Raw genomic sequence first — 19,031 nt, forward strand, 5'->3', positions numbered from 1 at the left:
CCGGGGCTCAGGACAGGCCGGTGCCACCCTGGGCCCGGCGACGCTGCAGCAGCACCAGCAGCCGATTTACTTCTCCAAGCTCAGACTCCATCCAAACCCTCCCGAATCCCCGGCTCCTCCTGGTGTCACCCCCAGGCCTGTCCCCACACTACAAAATGGGTGGCCCTGGGAGCACCTGGCCCAGCACCCAAATTCTCATTTTTCTCCCCAAATCAGCCAGCTTGGCCAAAGCTAAAGATGGGCAGCCCAATGATGCAGCATGGTGGGGTCTCACCACGAGTTTCTCCCAGCACCTGTGGATGCAATGGTCTCACTTCTCCTTTTTTAAAAAATTCTACGAGGGCAGAGTCTGTATTTCCCCCAAATTTTACAATCCCTGTTTTTTCTTGGGGGTATTGATGGCAAAAAGTGAAGTGCAAACGTCACCACTCCAGATTTCACATGTGCCTGCATACTGTATTTTAAAAATGGTGACTTTACCAAAAACCTATGGATTAAATGCTGTCAGATTTGGGCAGTTGTGCTGGGTCACCATCCAGGATCCCACATCTGGATTAGCAGCCAGCCCCTCCCCCAGGCTTTATTTAAGGGGCAAAGAACACCCCTGCAGCCACACCAGGGAGCTGGTTTGGGGCTGGGAACAGGGATCCCAAACCAAACAAAAATTCCAATTCCTTCCCAGATTCCTGGGAAGAAAACAATCAACAGCATGAGGCTCCTTCCCTCCCCACACCCCACCCGGAGCTGGGCACCTCTGGGCACCTCTGGACTTCTCCCAGCACCTCCAGCCCTGCAGCCCCACAGTGAGTAATTAACAGAGCTCATTAACTCTAACCAGGTGTGGGACAAATAGACACAAACACAGTAAAAAGAAATTAGTGCAGAGCTACATTGTTGGTTTTTTTGACTGCCACTAGAAAAATACTCTGATTACAAAAATAATTTGCACACAAGCACAGGGTGAGCAGCAGGTTTCTTGTGCCAGGCTGACTTTGGAGCTCTGCCAAAGAGATTTGTTAAACAAAGTTGAATTTCTTAATCTATATCAAAAGTGGGTCTATGATTTCATATAGAAATGACAAATATGCAACGTAAATGACACGTGGTTCATAAATTCTGCAAATATCCTCCCAGAAATGCAGGGTTATGGCAGATCACAACTTCAGCTGCCTGCACAGAAGGACATTTGCAGCCAGCTGAAGTCAGGATTATTTTTAAACCCTTCCAAATTTGCTGTTAATATATAAAGTTTATATATCTACACACACACACAGAGAAAGACTTTTTTTATTCTATGTATATATAAAATATATGCTAGATGGAAAGGCCCTGCAATTAGAAATGCATAACCACAAGCTGGAGATAATTTGGCATTTTTCCCGTTTAAAAATGTATTTCTTTATAAAAATGAGTCAAGTTCTGACTCCCTGCACAGAACCCAGCTGGGATTGGGAGCGAGGGCAGCGTTCCTCCAGCTCTGCCAGGGCACTTCCAGCCTCCCATTCTTTTTCCATTTCTTTGAGGGTGTGTTTTATCCTAACATAGGTTTTTAATTCGAGAAGAAAATGCAGCAGAATCCAAGCTGGAAATTCTGCTTTTTCAACTTTAGGAAAGCAGGGAAAGCATCTCTGATTCCAAACTCTGTCCTTTGAAAGCCCTGGGAAGAGAGGCCAGCAGGAGGAAGGCTGAGGCACAGCTCCCTGGAGTTCCCCAGCAGCTGCTACAATCATTTTTCAAGGTAGTTTTTGCTAGAAAATGCACTTTGAATGTGTCTGTGCACAAACAGGTGCTGCCAGCACAGGCACTAACCCCCCACCCCAAAATCCATAATTTTAAAAAATGTAAACCCAGTGATTCCATCAGGTCTCTACAACTTTGCTCCCTCAGCAAAGCTCAGGCAACTTTGGTCTTGTTGGAGTTGGCAAATGCCCCCAGGACCCCCTGTGCAGAGACCCTGGACCCCATTCCCTTGGCCAGGAAAGACAGGGATTCAGTCAGAAACCTCCTAACAGAGACAGGGATCAGCAGGAATGCCTTGGGAAGCTCAGGGAATGGTCTGTACAGGGTCAGGGAGTGGCCGTGGGGCGCAGGTACCTGGGGGAGTGGTGGTGCTTGGCCAGGCCCAGCTGGGCTGGCAGGGGCTGGGCAGGAGGAGCTGCCCCTCTCCTATAACAAAATGCAGGTTTTCTTGTCCTTGAAAGGGTTCTCAGAAGCTGGAATTCCCATGAGCAACGGGTCCTTCTTGGCGTGCTCCTCACAGTACAGCATGAGGTCTGCCGAGGCTTTGGACACCTGCAGGAGATGGGAAAAGTCAGCATAAAACGGGGTTTTCCATGGAAATGGGATCAAAAGGCTGAGAGCTGTGAGGGAACCAAGTGGGATGGGAGAGTGCTGGGAGATGGAAATGTTCTCCAGGGCCCTGTCTGCTGGTTTGATCCGCAGGGAATGAAGGACAGGAGGGAGCCCGGTGCTCTTTGGGGTTGGTTGTGACACCAGGCAAAGGCTCCACCTGGCTCCTACAGAAACCTGAAAACAAACAGGAGGGGCTTCAAAACAATTCCAGAGGAATTTCTCATCTCTCCTGGAGTGACAGGACAGCGGGGAACTGGCTTCCCACTGCCAGAGGGCAGGGTTGGGTGGGACAGTGGGCCACAGGAAGTGGATTTATTTGGGTTTGTTGAGCTGAGATGTTGGTGTCAGGCTTTGAGGGGGGGAAGGCTGAGCTGTGGGTACTCAAACACAAAACACACACACACACTCTGTTATCCCATCATCCGACAGCTGGGAGGGGAAAAACAAGGAAAAGGAGGGGGAAGGAGGCTGGGCTCTCACCTTTATCCTCTCTATGGAGGCTTCTATCCTGAGCTGCTGCACGGTCCTGCGGGCCTGAGCGATGTTGTTGGTCGTGGTGGCTGTTTTGCCAGACATTTTCAGTGGAGCAGGGAAGTTCTGCTTGGAAAGACAGGGGGTTATTATTCCAGAAGGCAGCACAGCACCCTGAAGTGCTTCTACACAGAGGCATCCACTACACGCTGCAAAAAGTACATTTTAAAATCATTACTGTTCTATCCAACCAGGACCAGTCAGCTAAAAACCAACTCTGGAAGTAAAGCACACTCCAGAGAAAAGCATGGAGCTGCTGTGCAGGTTTCTGAGCCTGTGGCAGAGCAGGATGGCACAGGCATGGCTGGTCCAGCAGTGGTCCTAGCACAGCTTGGGCCACTTGATCCCCCCATCTGCAGCTTCCCCTGGGATTCCAGCAGATCCCAGAGTGTGCTGGGAGGCCACAACTTCCCTGGGAGCTGGAGCAAGGAAAGAAACAAGGTCCTGAGCCCAGCAGAGTGATGGGAAGGAGTGAGCCACGATGGAAACACAGAATATTGGGGTTGGAGAAGCTCTCTGAGCTCATCAAGTCCAATCATTTCCCCAGCACTGCCAAGGCCACCCCTGACCATGTCCCCCAGTGCCACATCCACAGGGCTTTTAAACCCCTCCAGGGACAGGGACTCCACCCCTGCCCTGGGCAGCCGTGCCAGGGCTGGAAAACCTTTCTGGGGAGAAATATCCACGGCACAGGCTGATCCCAGCATCCCTGGCTGGTTCTCCACCCAGGCAGGCTTAGTCCTAAGTGTCCCAGGCCAGGTTGGACATTGGGGCTTGGAGCCACCTGGGATAGTGGAAGGTGTCCCTGCCATGGCAGAGGGTGGGATGGGAGGGGCTTTAAGGTCTCTCCCAACCAAACCAGTCTGGGATTCCAAATTATTCAGGTCTCTGGGGAGTTTAGCCCAGCCCTGCCCATGTCCCTGTCCTGGATCCCAGCCTCCAGCAGGACTCTGCTTGCTTTGCACAGCTCCAGGAGGACGAGTGCTGGAATCCCTCATGGCACTGCAGTGACTCGAGCCCAAGGCAGCTCCGTGACCTTTCCGAGCTCTGCCTGAGCAGCTCCTGCAGGATTCAGGTTTCTCTCACCCAGCCTGGGCAGCAGGGCTGTGTTCCAGCTGATGCTCGTGCCAGCCCAGCAAGCTGGGAGCACCATTATCCTGCTCCAAGTCCCTGTTTTGAGGGGATATTCTTTGGAAAAGCTTCGGGCAGGGCAATTCCCAAGCGGCAGCAAACGCCTGCCCAGGCACAGGAGGAGGGACATTCATTCCTCATCTTTGGTGTCACTGAAAACTGATTTCCTACAGGGAATATTAAAGAGCATCCTCCTGCACATCCATGCAGGGTGATGGATGCTCCAAGTCCCAATGTCCAACCTGGCCTTGGGCACTGCCAGGGATCCAGGGGCAGCCACAGCCGCTCTGGGAATTCTATTCCAGGGCCTCCTCACCTTCCCAGCCAGGAATTCCTTCCCAATCTCCCATCCAGCCCTGCCCTCTGGCACTGGGAAGCCATTCCCTGTGTCCTGTCCCTCCAGGCCTTGTCCCCAGTCCCTCTGCAGCTCTCCTGGAGCCCCTTCAGATCGAAAATGAGTCTTCCAAGCAGGAAACTCCAACAGGCACTACCAGAGCTGATAAATGCAGCCGTTGGGTTCAGCAGTGCTCCAACCTGTGGGAGCTCCAAACCCTTCACTTCTGGACTAACAAGGAGCTGTTCCACATGGACACAAGAGCACAGATCCACCACAAACTGAGCCCACACTCCCAGCCCAGTCCCTGCAGTTTTCCCTCACAATATTCAAAACCTGCAGTATGAAAAACCCAATGCAAAGCAATTTATTTTTATCAAGTCATGGATGCAGCTCTGAGAGGACACTTCAGGAGTTGCTGATTCCTGTAATTTTAGTACTTTTTTTTTTTTAAGGTTAGAAAAGTTGCAAAATTAAAAGATAAACCATTATCCCCTCATTTAACTGCGGAAAGGCCATGCTCAGCCTTCCCTCCCCCAGCCCCAACCCCCCTTTTGCCACTGGAGCTGTTTGATTCTCTGGATCCCTTCCCACCCTACATGGATGACCTCCTTAGGAAAGTTCCAGTGCTCGTTTTCCCAGCTGCTTAGCTTTGTTAATAAATGAGATGTCTGGGGGAAAAAAAAACCCAACCAAAACAACCCAAACCATAAGATTTGAAAATTAAATTGCTGCATTTGCCCATCTCCAAACAAACACGAGCTTTAATAGCCCTCCTAAGATTACTGGATCTCTTCTACAGGGAGATTTACAACAACTAGGTCAGCTCCCAATAAATCTGTTTCCCGTCCCAGTTCCTGGCAACACATCCGAGCTGCTGTAACCACGGATTGCTCACAGGGCACCCTGAACTTCACAAAACTCCCCAGATTTAAACTGGAGGTGTCAGAATTCTGCAGAACTTGGGGGTTCAGAGCCCTGGGCAGGGTTTTCTGGGGTAGGAGAATTTCCCAGGAGAATGAAGTTGCTCCCTGAAGAAACGACCACTCGGTCGGAGAGGGCACTGCTCTGATTTCTAGGAAATGATCCCTCGTGCTCAGCAGGCAGCCCGGAGCCAAAAGGGGCCCTGAGAGCCTCCCTCATCTCAGTACTTTCCCACTGGGATCTCTCGTGTCCCAGCAGTCACAGCCACAACTCCTTGTTCCCTAAATCAGTTTCCAACAAGTTTTTCCATTCACCTCCTCAGACAAAACAAGGTTGGTGATCCAATCCAGGTTGGACAGGGCTTGGAGCAGCCTGGGACAGTGGGAGGTGTCCCTGCCCATGGCAGGGGTGGCACTGGATGGGCTTCAAGGTCCTTTCCAGCCCAACCCATTCCGGGATTTTCTGCTGTGACCTCACGCTGTTCCAAGCCGGAGGGGGTTCCCTGTAGGAACACGCGGTGACAACCTCGGTCCCCTGGGGGTGACAAAGCTCAGCACGGGCTTGCAGGACCCAGGGTGGTGCTGAGAGAGATTCCCAAACCCCAGAGCAGCTGCAGGCACGGTTGCAACTCTCACTTGGGTCTGACTCAGAGCCTAAAACAAGACAAAAGGATCAGTCCCAGGACAGCCTCCCCTGGCCACCACCCCTGCCATGGGCAGGGACACCTCCCACTGTCCCAGGCTGCTCCAGCCTGGCCTTGGACACTGCCAGGGATCCAGGGGCAGCCACAGCTTCTCTGAGCACCCTGTGCCAGGGCCTGCCCACCTTCACAGGGAAGAATTTCTAATTTACCCGTGGAAAACTGAGGCCTGCAGAGGAGGATGCTCCCCAGCTGCACTTTGCCAGGGAAAGAGAAGAACACAGGAAACTTCCAGTGCACTTCCTGCAGCCATGCACCTGCATTTTTTTCTTTCTTGAAACACCTGCAAACAGGTGGAGCTGCCCCTCTTCCACAGAAAAGCCCTATTTTTCCAGGCTTTGCCCTATTTCTTTCCTCAGGCTTTAGGTAACGAGGTTGCCATGCAGCAGATCCCCAGATCCGCCTGGGCTGGGTGCCAGACTCCAGCTCCAGCGGGATAATTAAACTCTGGACTATCTTATTTACTCTTTTAGATCCAGGACTCGTGAAGCACCTGCTGAGTGAAAGGTAATTAAATCAGCACTGCTAAAGCAGGGCTGGGAATCTGCTGGAAATCCCAGCAGCTCTGCCTGGAAAACAGCTCCCAGTTTGCTCCAGTTATACAGAGCCAGCTCCTACCGGAGCAGCAAAGCCTGGCTGGCAGCGGGACAAAGGCTCAAAGGGGAAAAAACGTGTTCTGCAATTGTTTCTTTTGAAATAAAGCAGACTTTGAGGTGAATAACTCGAAACTTAGATCGACAGAGCAGGTTGGACAAAACACAAACCAACACCAGGGACAACAGCAGCAGCTACAAGTGTAACACCCCGTCAGCCCCTGCTTTTCCAGCCCCTGCTTTTCCAGGGCTGGCAGCAGGGATCTAAAGTTACAGCTAATCTGCAAATGCCAGTTTCAAAGGCTTCTCCCTTTCCAGAGCCACTGGAGCCCTGCTGTGGAGGACACGGAGCAGAGAGGTGGAAAGGCCTCTGCGCTGGGCAGGCTCCAAACTCGCCAGGGAAATGGCAGGAAAAGAAAGCCACAGGGTGTTCCCAACATTCCCTGTTCCCACTGTGAGGGAGGCCCTGCAGCAGCACCCCTGGTCTGGGTGCCCTGCACACCCTGCACTCCCATGGGATGGAGGGAGCACCCTAGGGAGTCACTGCTGCTGCTGCAGGGAATCGCTGCTGGGAGCAGCTCCGGCTTGGAAATGTTTGGATGCTGCTGCCTGATAAACCAGAAACAAACACCACCATGGGAATTATCCCACTTTTCTTAAAAACACAGGAAAAGGGGGAAAAGAGGGAAGCAAGCAGCTGGACAAGTTCAGAGCTGCTGCTCCCAGCTCATTCCTGGCCCTGAGCTCGGGTTAAGGATTTCAGTGGTTCCACCACAAATGCTGCAGGTTTCCAAGTGACACCATTCCCAGTCCTGCAACTTCCCTGGTGTTTGCTGGGAGAGTTTGATGCTGGATCTGGTTTGTCACCACCACTAACACAGGCTCTGGCTGCTGCTTCACAGCCCTGCCTGCAAAACCATTTCACTCCCTCCTCCCTGGCATCCCCTTATCCCGCTGCCTTCAGCTGGGACCCTGCAAACAATTTGGGAATAACACACCAGCAAACCCCAAATCCAGCTGCCTCCTCTTAGCAACTCATTCCCTACAGCTCACAGGAATAAAAAGAATAACATTTTGCTTCTGCAAATGCAGGGATTTGTGGGGCTGGAAGGTGGTTGGGAGGAGGAAGAGGAAGAGGGGCTGCATGGAGTGGCACCAAGCTGAGGTCAGTCCTCATGGAGAGCAGGGAAGAAGGGCCACAATGACCCCTGGAGGGGTGGCACAAGCAGGAGGTGATGCCAGAGCTGCATGCCCCACTCCCAGGTGCAGAGCAGGACGTGGGGTGAGGTTTCCATGGATCCTGAGGCTGCTCTGCACGTGCTGCTTTCCCAGGAACTCTGTGGGAGCGCGAGGGCCGGCGGCTGGTCGGGACTTGAATGCTGGAGGTTGGTTTTCCTACAGGGCACCCTTGGGAGCTCGGGAGCAGGTTTGTCATGACTTGCAGAACCTGAAAATGCTCCGAGTCCAAGCCAAGAGGCCACTGCTGGCATTCAAGGTGGGGGCAGGAATAAACAACTCAGTTCCAAGGGCGCATTGGAGCACAACCGGCTACAGCAACAGATAAAACAATTCCACACAAACATCAAAAAGTCTGTGATATTCCCTGGTTTTGATTTTTTGAATTTTTAGGCCTCCAGTGGCAGAATCTGTTGGAGGAATCTCAGTGTGCCTGGCTCTATTTTCAGCCAGAGTGCTGCAGAGGATTTGGAGTCCCAGCGAGAGCTGACGTGTCCCCTCGGATCCTGCACAGCCCGGAGCACAGCAGCACCTGGCACAAGGTGGGACAGGCACGGGGTCCCTGACAGCAGCAGCAGGCAGGGGAAAGGAGCACCCAAGGGAGGCCTCTGCCCACCTGAAACCCGAATGGCCCTCGGGTGCTGCTTCTCCCTCAGCGCTGACAGTCAGGGGCTGAAGGAGGTGCCTTGCCTTGGCAGGCCCAAGGATTTTGGAAAGCACCTGGGAAGCCTGGATGCTTACTGAGAGTGGAAAAGGAGTGAAAGGGCTGGCGTGGAGAGGGAGCAGCCCTGAGCTGTCCCCAGAGCCCGCGTGTCCCCGCAGCACCTCTGGGAACGCTGCTGTTTGCATCCACACCTCCAAAGCAAACACTGCCCAGCTCCCCACGCTGCTCCTGCAGCAGCAGGGACCCACTGTCCCGGCTGTCACCCTAATTAGGGAGCACTGGAACGAGGCAGGCACGTCCCACGCTGCTCCTGCTCCAACCGGTTGTCCTGCTCGGAGAAGGAAGGAGATTCCAGCCAAACACCCCCTTCTTCCCGGCCCCATCCCGGCCTGGCAGAGCTGCTCCCCAGCCAGCTCCCTGCTCCGGACATGCAGCCAGCCTGGTTTTTCCAGCGGTGGGAGCAGCCCAAGGGAAAGCCCAGGGCGGCTGTGAGGGCTCTGCTGGCCCAGTGTGGGGCCGTGCTGACACCCAGTGGAAGCACCGGAGCTGGAATCTTTTCCTTCTGCTGCGTTGCCAAAGAGAATGGAAAATGAACCTGGGCAGCAGGAAAACACCGGGGTCCTGCCCTCAGCGAGCAAACAGAACTGAGGGGGAAATAAAACAGAGATTAGAGCTGCTTTTGGGTCGTTTCTCTTCTTATGGTGCTTTTGTCCCATCCCTGGAAGGATCCAAGGCCAGGATGGAGTGGCCTGGGATAGTGGAAGGTGTCCCTGCCCATGGCAGGGGGTGGAATGGGATGGGCTTTAAGGTCCCTCCCATCCCAACCATTCTGGAATTCCATGGTCCTTATTCCCCACACAACGAGCAGAGACACAAGTGATGAGATGCTCCAGAGATTTCCAGGAGCACCCGGAGCCACTCCTGCCTTCCAGACTGAACACAACAGCCACAGGGCAAACTTCCCAGGAAAAATGGCAACAGGGATCATCCATGACCTCCCTGCTCCCATCACAGGCAACCAGTGGCCAGGAGAAGGATTTTTCCACACCTACCCCAAACCAAAGAGTGAGGAGCAGCTCCCTGGTTCCTGGCAGGTGAGAGGGGCTGGATTATTAAACAGGACTGGAATTTTAAGCAGGTCTCAGGCAAGATTTACAGTTGTGGAACAAATACTTTATACACAAAAAAGTTTGGGATTGGTGAAAGAAAACAAGATCCTCCCCCAAGGATGACACTGTGGAAAAGGAAAGCTGGAACATCCAGCAGCTGCAGGACTTGCAGTGGTTTTGGGGAGGATGGGGATGCTCTGGGGTGCACCATAGCTGAAGGACTGGGGGAGCTCAGGCACTTCAGATTTCAAACCAAGTTTTCCAGCAGGAAAGGTCCAGCAAGGCCAAACTCTGCTCCCACCCCCCTCCTGGAGGAGGGGCAGTAGCCAGACCTGGATGAGAAATGGGAATTCTGGCCATGCAGATATACCTGGTTTGCACAGGGTGCCTGTCAGTGCAAACAGAGAATAAAAGCCCCTTAAAGCACAGAACATCCATTTGTGATGTTTCCTTCTTCAGAGAATTTACACCTGAGAGCATTGAGAGATTCTACAGTGGAGATCTTTTCTTGCCAATTATAAATAATGCTGCCAGTGTCTTAATTGGGGATTAAAATCCTTAATAATGTGAAATGAAAGGAAACAGACAACTCCCAAGATCTTCAATCGGACTTGGCGTTCTGGGTGTTTAATTAAGGCCGTGTTCCTTCATAACCTCCACTTCATAAGTTATTCCAGCACCATCCTGCTGATCAAACCTGGGCTGCAGCTCCCTTTGATTTTCAAAGCCAGCCTCCACTGTGGGATTCTGTCAAACCCAATGTACATTTTGGGAGAGGAGCACTGGAAAAACCTGCTTTTATTTTCCTCTGCTTTTCTTCTGACTGAACTTTTTACATCTTTAGCACGCATGAAAGCCATGAAAAGTGACTTTTAGATCAAGGTTACTTTGAAAAACATCTGAGCGTTTAAAGACATCAGCCTGAAGTCACTGGAAAAGGCAACGACCTGCAGGGCAGTTTCTCCACAGAAGGTCCCTGCTCCTCCCCACGGGGCACTACCCAGCTAATTCCCACCGGGAAAGAGGGGAAAACTGCAAAGACACATTTGCAAAGAGACTTTCAGCTGGATCAAAATCAGCCTGCAAAGCAGGAGAGGGCTGTGCTGAAAGCTCCAGCCTGGCAGTCACGGGATGCAGCCTGGCCCCAGGTTATGTGACCTTCAGCAGATTCTTTCGTCTGCCAGAGATAAAGCTGAGGACGCTGGCGGGAGATGCTCTGGGAAGAGCTCCACGGGGCTCAGCTCAAAGAACTGGGAAGGTGGGAAGGATTTCACCACCTCCTCAGCTACAGGAATTTATCAAAGCGCCTATTTTTAAGGGTGGGGGGGAATATAGAATAATTTGCATTTTTTGATGGTCAAACAAAATACAGTTACCACAGCAAAGACAGAAATGATGAAGATTTGCAGGCTGGTCCTTCCTAACCAGGGGAATAAACGAGGAAAAGCTTAAATTCTATGGGGAAAGCAGGTTTTTCTGCCCCCTAAATTCAACACAAAAGCAGCCAGGCTGTTAAAAAAATGAGGTGAAAAGCATCAGCAATCCTGCAAAGGACTTTACATTCGTTCTGCTCCAGAATAAAATTAAATCACCAGGGTTTGGTACCTGTCATGCTGCTTTGTATTTCGCATGAAAGGAAGGAACCAGAGTGCACTGGAAACTCACCTACATAGGCAGACTTGCTCCCTGTCCAGCTTGCCTTGATTTTATCAGTGCAATGATCCTGAAACAAGAATAAAATAAAAATTATAAGGATTTCACAGTGCAAGAAAGCCAAAGCTGAGGGGGGTTGGCACTTGTGGTTTAAGGCTAATCACCAAAACAGTATTTTGAGATTGGAAAATCTACTTCAAACTTGGAGCAGCCTGGGACAGTGGAAGGTGTCCCTGCCCATGGCAGGTGGCACTGGATGGGCTTTGAGGTCCATTCCAACCCAAACCATTCCAGGATTACTTTGTCTCTGGAGACTTAGAGCTGTCAGCCTCCAGTGATGTGTTCTCACAGCTGGGTTTAAATCGGTGCCTAAACAAATCTGAGAGCTCACATTCCCTATGGAGGCCTTACACACCCAGAAAAACCCTGGAATTATATCAGTCCTCTCCTGGAGCTCCTTTAGGCACTGGAAGGGGCTCTGAGCTCTCCCTGGAGCCTTCTCCTCTCCAGGTGAGCACCCCCAGCTCTCCCAGCCTGGCAGGGTGATAAAAGCCATCAGGTGATGGGAATTCTGTGAGAGCTGGAGCAGGGACTGTATTTACAAGTAAAATCATCTTTTCTTTCATTCTCCTGGCTGTGCTGCTGCTGGGAGCCCTAGGGCTGCTCAATCACTGCAGGTCACACACGGGTGTGCAAACAAATGTGTCAGGTTCTGATATCTAATAATCCAACAGGGACTGGCAATTCCTGTGTTACCCTTTCCTGGGATTTCCAGTGCAGGCTCCCACCCCTGCAGACACCCCCAGTGTGGAACTGGGATTAGAGGCACCGGGCATTTCCTGAGCTGGCACAGCCAGGGCACAGATCCCTCGCTGAGCAGGGCATGGCCGGATCCGGGATTGCCGCTGACACCCTTTGGAATGAATCCAACCTCCAGTTGCTCCTCCAGCTCTGGCACCGAGCACTGGAGCTGCTCCATGCCCGGCTGAGGAGTGACCACGGGCCTGGAGAAGCCACAGCCATCCAGTTCCCTCCTTCCCAGGGAACCAGGAGGGCAAAACCCACCTAAAATTCCCAAGGGATGGTCCTGAGCAAGGCAGAGAGGGGGTGGGCAGCATGGGCAGTATTCCCATTATAATCACATGCCCCTTCCTGTGCTGGAAATGGGATCACACTTTTAATAAGTGCTGGTCAAATCATTGTGTGGAGGAGGAAAATAAATTGTCTTAAAGACAGTCTGCCTTGCTACAGTCCTTGTCCCTGTGCCAGGCTTGTCCTGTCCACATCCAGCAAGGAAACCAAAATAAATAACTGTGACATGTAAGCTCCTCCACAGACGTGGGACTGCTGCACAAAATCGAAGTTTGAACGGAAAAGCTGCTGCTCTGCTTATCAGTGCAAGGTCCCACTCTGCTCACACCCCCTGGAAATCGCCAGGGAAAAATAAGAAACATTTTAATATTGACTTGTGCATCCCGAGGGAGATGAGAACACAGTCAAAACAAGCACGGAGCCCACGGAACGGTTTGGGTTGGGAGAGACCTTCAGGGATCAGCCGGTCCGAGCCCGTCTTTAATGCGCCTGAGAAGTGATTCCGGCTCCTGGGGCCGCTTTCCACCGCGCAGCCACGCTGATATTCCTGCCTAATCAAAGCTCCTATCAAACCAGGCATAAAAACCCACAAACCCAGCATTGCTGGCATAGTTTGAGGCCGGTGTAATGCACCCCCTCTAAAAGCCTCTGCTCAGAGGCCAGGCCATGCTCGGGAAGGAATAAATCAGGGAAGGGCACGTGGGATGAGGAAATTCCACAGCTGGATGGGTCCCAGTCCCTCTGGCCAAGGCTGGCAGCACCAGCCAGGTCCTCCTGCACTGCGGGAGGTCCAGTTCCAGCTGGAGCATCCCTGCTTTGCAGGAGGAATCCCTGCAAGTTTTACAGCAACATAAAGCAGATTCAGCTGGGAAAAGGATGGTCCCTCTCCCAAAACAGTGACACTTCCTGCTTATCCCAGCTCCAAGCTTAGACCAGAAACCCTGACTTTGGGAAGGGGCTTGAAGCTACAAACAGGGCTGAAAATGTCATTTGGGATCTGCTCAAAATTATTCACAGCAACCACAGAATCCCAAATGGTTTGGGTTGGGAGGGAGCTTAAAGCCCACCTCATCCCAACCCCCCTGCCACAGGCAGGGACACCTCCCACTGTCCCAGGCTGCTCCAAGCCCCAGTGTCCAGCCTGGCCTTGGGCACTGCCAGGGATCCAGGGGCAGCCACAGCTGCTCTGGGCACCCTGTGCCAGGGCCTCACCTCCCCAACAGGGAGGAATTTATCCCTGATATCTCTTCCAAACGTGCCACATTTCTCCTTTTCTATGATAGCCACCAGTCCCTGATGTTTCCCTACTTCAGGCAGCAAGGGCACTGCTGGGTCCCAGGGGATCCCCTTGGCATTCTCTTGGAAACTGGAAAACTGACAATTTTCTCTTGTCAGCTTAAAGCACCTGGTTTTGTGCTCTGGGGGAGCTTTGGCACAAGGAAAACCCTCATTCAGCTGGGAGAATCAGACAAAATCTCCCCTGTGTGCTCCCACTGCCTCTGCACAGGGAAGGGTTCTGGAGAGCAGAGGGGCGATGGCACAGAGCAGCTGAGCTCAGCCTGGATCAGGGCAGCAGGGGAGTGCAGGATGCTCCCTTCCCAGCAGGACAAAGATGGGCTTTTCCACCTCCAAACACTCCGGAGAGCCACGCTGGAGGATCACAGTCCACGCAGAGAGCCGGGGCTCGGAGCTGTGCTGCACATCGGAGCGGGGGCAGGAAGGCTTGGATCACACATCCCAAACCAAAGCGTGCCAAAAAGTCACCTGTCCCTGCACAGCAGGTTTGGAAAGACACGGGAGAAGGGATGGGAAGACAAAGGGGGTAAACAAACGGGGAGCAAGGCTGCTTCCTGCCTGAGCTGAGCCGAATGTTTAAACAAGGAGCTGATCCCAGCAGCCACGTCCCGCCGTCCTCAGCTGCTGCAGCACAAATAATCCTCACATCACAGTTTTTCCCTTTCCCTCCTCCCTCTGGAACTCCATCACATGCCAAGACGTTGATACGGACACAGGAAGCTGAATATAAACACATTGCCTGTTTTACCAAATATTCAAAGGAACACAACTAAAAATACTCACTGCTGGTGTCCAGGAACATCCCAAAGCTGTGATCCACCCCCAGCCACACTGCCTGGGGCTCCAGGAACCAGGGAGCTGGGATTTGGGGCACACTGAACCCCAGGCCTCAGCTTTCATAGAATCCCAACTGGTTGTTCTGCTCCTCTGCCATGGGCAGGGACACCTCCCACTGTCCCAGGCTGCTCCAAGCCCCAATGTCCAGCCTGGCCTTGGGCACTGCCAGGGATCCAGGGGCAGCCACAGCTGCTCTGGGCACCCTGTGCCAGGGCCTGCCCACCCTCCCAGGGAACAATTCCTGCCCAAGATCCCATCCAGCCCTGCCCTCTGGCAGTGGGAAGCCATTCCCTGGGTCCTGGCCCTCCACCCCTTGTCCCCAGTCCCTCTCCAGCTCTCCTGGAGTCCCTTCAGGCCCTGCCAGGGGCTCAGAGCTCTCCCTGGAGCCTTCCCTTCTCCAGGCTGAACAATCCCAGCTCTCCCAGCTTTTTCTCCCAGCAGAGCTGCTCCATCCCTCAGATCCTCCTGGTGCTTCCTCTGGATTCCCTCCAACAGCTCCAGGTCCTTCCTCTTCTGGGGGCCCCAGAGCTGGAGGCAGCTCTGCAGGAGAGTGTCACCAGAAGATCCAGGAGTGGATCCTCTCCTCCCCAGGGACACCTGGCTGGAAGGGCTTCAGCAGCTCCACAGTAATGAGTACTACATCCCATGGGAATGCCGGATCCCCTGGAGCCACGTGTCTCTCCAGGGGAGGGATGTACCCCTACATGCTCCCACCTCCCCTGGGCATCCCACTGCTCCCCCCACCTTCCTGCTTCTACCCACCTCCCTAAAATCCCATGGAGAATCCCACCACAACCCAGTCACCCTGAGGACTTCTGTCACAGCCTCTGCTCTTTCTCATCAGTCCTTGCAAAATACGGAATGAAAACTTTTTACTCGTGTCATCAGTGTTTTATCACCCTTCCAAATTCCACCTCGGGTTATTCCTGAGAGCAGAAATGGTGTGGGCCCAAGAGCTCCCAACACTGAGTGCAGGATGAACATGAGGTTCGGAAAAACGAGCCCCAGTTGTGAAATATTGCAAAATTCACCAAATAACTGCACAATTCCAGCAGTGCAGGAATCCCACGAGTCACCAAACATCTGCAGCTCCCATTTCCCAAGAAACAGTGAGTCCACGATGCCTTTCAAGATCTGGGTGACTTCCATCCCAATTAATGGAGTTTCACTCCAATTCCTGCCAGTGCACAGGGGTATTTCTGTGCCAGGACACAGGACCCAGCAACCTTCCCCCATTCCCATGGTTTGTGTAAGCACAGATGAAGCTGCAGCAACTCAATCCTCCCTGGAATATGGCTCCGTGGCTCGGCCAAGGCTGCCGTGGTGTTTCCCTCGATAACTATAAACCTTTGGAAATGATTCCCTCCGCCCCCTGCAGTGATCTCTGCTCTGGCAAAGGGGACAAAGGGAAAGGGCAGAGGGTGAGGATTTATGGGGCTGCACCATGGATTTCTGGAGCAATATGGACTTGCTTTCGCAACAGAGCCTAATCAGAGAGGGGTACACTGGGATTTGGGAAGCTGTGTCCAGGGAAGGAGCACATTCCCACCCTGCAGAGCTGTGGTGTTCAGTATCTTCCACTCAGAATTTCAGCAACGTTTGCAGGGATGGCGGAGCCACAGAAAAGGGAGGGAGAGGGACTTTTTAAGCAGGCAGATGGAGACAGGACACAGGGAATGGCTTCCCAGTGCCAGAGGGCAGGGATAGATTGGATATTAGGGAGGGATTCCTCTCTGTGAGGGTGGGCAGGCCCTGGAATAGAATTCCCAGAGCAGCTGTGGCTGCCCCTGGATCCCTGGCAGTGCCCAAGGCCAGGCTGGACATTGGGGCTTGGAGCAGCCTGGGACAGTGGGAGGTGTCCCTGCCATGGCAGGGGTGGCACTGGATGGGCTCTGAGGTTCCTTCCCACCCAAACCATTTGGGATTCCCTAATCTTACTGTGTCATCCCAGGCCCCACTACAGAGAACTTGACATGAATCTGGCTCAAATATTCTGACTCTTTTTAGCAACAGAACCTAAAAACTTAAGAACTTTCAGTGCTTAAAAAGTTATCATATTGTCAAAGAAACATCCTATTTGAAATAAAAGAAATATCTGAAACTGACAGCACAACTCCATAATTTGATTTAACACCAGCAAGAGATGAGAGATCAGTTGTTCTGCTGCCTGGGAGCCCAGGAAACTCCTCCAGGGACAACAGGAGAGCTTCATTTTCCAAGGAAAAATCCTTCATCAGCTGCATGATTATGGAATGAGCTCACCCTCAGCATCAGACCCCATGTATTGTTCCTCTCTGGAGTTTATTGCTCCTTGATTAGAGATATCCCAAATGCTGCAGTGCATCCCACGCCGGGATGAAATACGGGATCGAGGAGTCATTAACTCCATACTAATCCCTCAATCTCATTTAGTGGGACTGAGCAGCACAAAATCCTGCCACTGCCCATTACTCGCCCTTTACTCCCAGAACTGTATTTCTAAACCAATTTACAGCCCAGAAAAACCCACACAAGTAACATGTCCCTGATCCTGTGGGTTCTAGGCCAATAAAAACACCGGATAATCGCCTGGAAAATTGCTGGGAATTCCATTTGATGTGCCAGACGAATCAAATCATAAAATCACGGAATATCTTGAGCTGGAAGGGACCCACAAGGATCATTTAGTCCAGCTCCTGGTCCTGCACAGCACAATCCCGAAACAATCCCCAAGCTTGGAATAGAGAATTGCAATTTAAAAGTTAGTAAAAGAACTCAAAAATTCAAGGAGTTGGGCTCGATGATCCACGTGGGTCCCTTCCAACTCAGGATGTTCTGTAATTCCATGATCCTAAGCAAACTTATTACTGCAACAGGGTGTGTAACCTCAGTATCAACACGAAACCTCCTGGAATAATGACGCTTCCCACTAATTAACCTCCTTCCCACATTCATCCCACAACTCCCTGCACGTGGGAAGCTTCCTCCGTCAAGCAGAGCTCCGCGATTCCAAGGAAAACCCATGGCCTGATGGCTGGGAATACTAAAATCGGTAAAATTTAAAGGATTTAGCTGAAAGCTGGGGCTGCCCCCGCGTAGTTGGAGCCGCCAGCTCTGGGTATCCATCGGTGCCACGGGGAAGGTCTGGAGGGAAGGAGGTGGGAAGGAGAAGGAAAGGAAGAAAAAACTGCCTGTTTTAGAATGATTTTTACCTAATTAAGAAGATTATTTTTTACATAATTAAGTAGATTTCGCCTCATTCCCTTGCCACACGCCACTTGTTGAACCACATCACAGCTGCGCGCTGCCTCCCGCCGGGAATCCTCCTCAGGACAACAACAACAACAACAAAAAAATCGGGGGGAAAAAAAAAACATAAAAAAAAAAAACTCCAACCCAACTCCAAAACCACCCAAGCACAACTCGGGCCCGGCCCGCCCCGCCAGGCCCGGCAGCTCAAACGAGCCGGGCTGCCGCTTTCCCGCTGCCTCCGCCGTGCCGGGAGGGCTATCCCGGGAGCCGGAGCTTGGTATTCCAGGCTGGAACCCCCCCTGCCCCGGGATCCCGGGATCCCGGTACTCACCGAGCGCCGCTCCCGGTGTCTCCACGGGCGACCGGAGCGGGAGCTGAAGCCACGCCCACCGAGCCAGGCCCCGCCCACTCCCCCTTGGCCCCGCCCATCCCCGCGTGGCCCCGCCCCGCCCCGAACGGGGCGGGGCGGGGCCACGCGGGGATGGGCGGGGCCAGGAGGGTTGTGGGCGGGGCCAAGTTGGCGCGTCTTGTATCCCAAATCCATGCGGAATTCCAGAGCCAAACCCGGTTCGTCCTGTGGCGGAGGGGTGGGTTGAGGCGTGCCCCTGGTGTTTGAGTGAGAAAAGCGTGGCCCCGAGGGATTGGGATGGCGGGGAGAGGATGCGGCGGGATGGAGAGGATGGAGAGTGGGTGTCCTGGGAGTTTTCGGAGTTTGGTAGTCGCCAGGGAGGGGCAGATCTGGTATTTGCAAAGGCTTGTCTGCTGCCCGAACGAGCCTGGCGTGCCTCTGCTTGTGGGGCTTTGATCCTGGGATCGCTTGGGAATTCATTTGTCTCCAGAGGCAGGGGAGGGTGTGGATTAAAATTGAAATGCGGGTTCCCGCAGGAGGGAGAAGGGTTGGAAAATGAGGGTGGGGAGGCCCTGGCGCAGATTGTCCAGGGAAACTGTGGCTGCCCCGTGCCTGGAAGTGCCCAAGACAAGGTTGCACGGGGCTTGGAGCAGCCTGAGATAGTGGAAGGTGTCCCTGCCTAGGGAAAGGGTTGGAATGGGATGGGTTTTAAGGTCCCTCCCAACTCAAACCGGTCTAGAACTCTATGAAATTCCGTGAAAACTGGGAAATGAAAGCTGTGCTCATTACCAACAACACCTGTGCCCCGAGTGTGTCCCCATGGAGCATCCCTGCCCTGGGAGCACCTCACCTGAGGAAAACCTCACCTTGCTCTTTTCCACGGTTTTGCCCAATGCCAGCACGGGCAGGTTGTTGTCCTGTTGTCCTGTCCCTGGCACAGCCAGGCTCTCCCGGCTCCAGGCTGTCTCCGCAGGCAGCTTTTATGGGAGAGGAGATGGA

General features: G+C 52.9%; 1 protein-coding gene across 1 annotated transcript; it reads right to left on the reverse strand.

The window, feature by feature from the left end:
* Nucleotides 1-1,361: 1,361 nt before the first annotated feature.
* On the reverse strand, nt 1,362-18,043 carry GNG12 (G protein subunit gamma 12). Its single transcript, XM_082287495.1, has 4 exons — nt 18,015-18,043; nt 11,240-11,297; nt 2,833-2,949; nt 1,362-2,292 (listed from the first exon to the last, which is right to left on the reverse strand). Exons 3-4 carry the CDS (start codon nt 2,926-2,928, stop codon nt 2,167-2,169), a joined length of 222 nt encoding a protein of 73 aa, XP_082143621.1. The 5' UTR covers nt 2,929-2,949; nt 11,240-11,297; nt 18,015-18,043; the 3' UTR covers nt 1,362-2,166.
* Nucleotides 18,044-19,031: the final 988 nt, after the last annotated feature.

This window comes from Coloeus monedula (genome assembly GCF_965178545.1).
Source record: "Coloeus monedula genome assembly, chromosome: 9".
NCBI classification, from domain to species: Eukaryota; Metazoa; Chordata; class Aves; order Passeriformes; family Corvidae; genus Coloeus; species Coloeus monedula.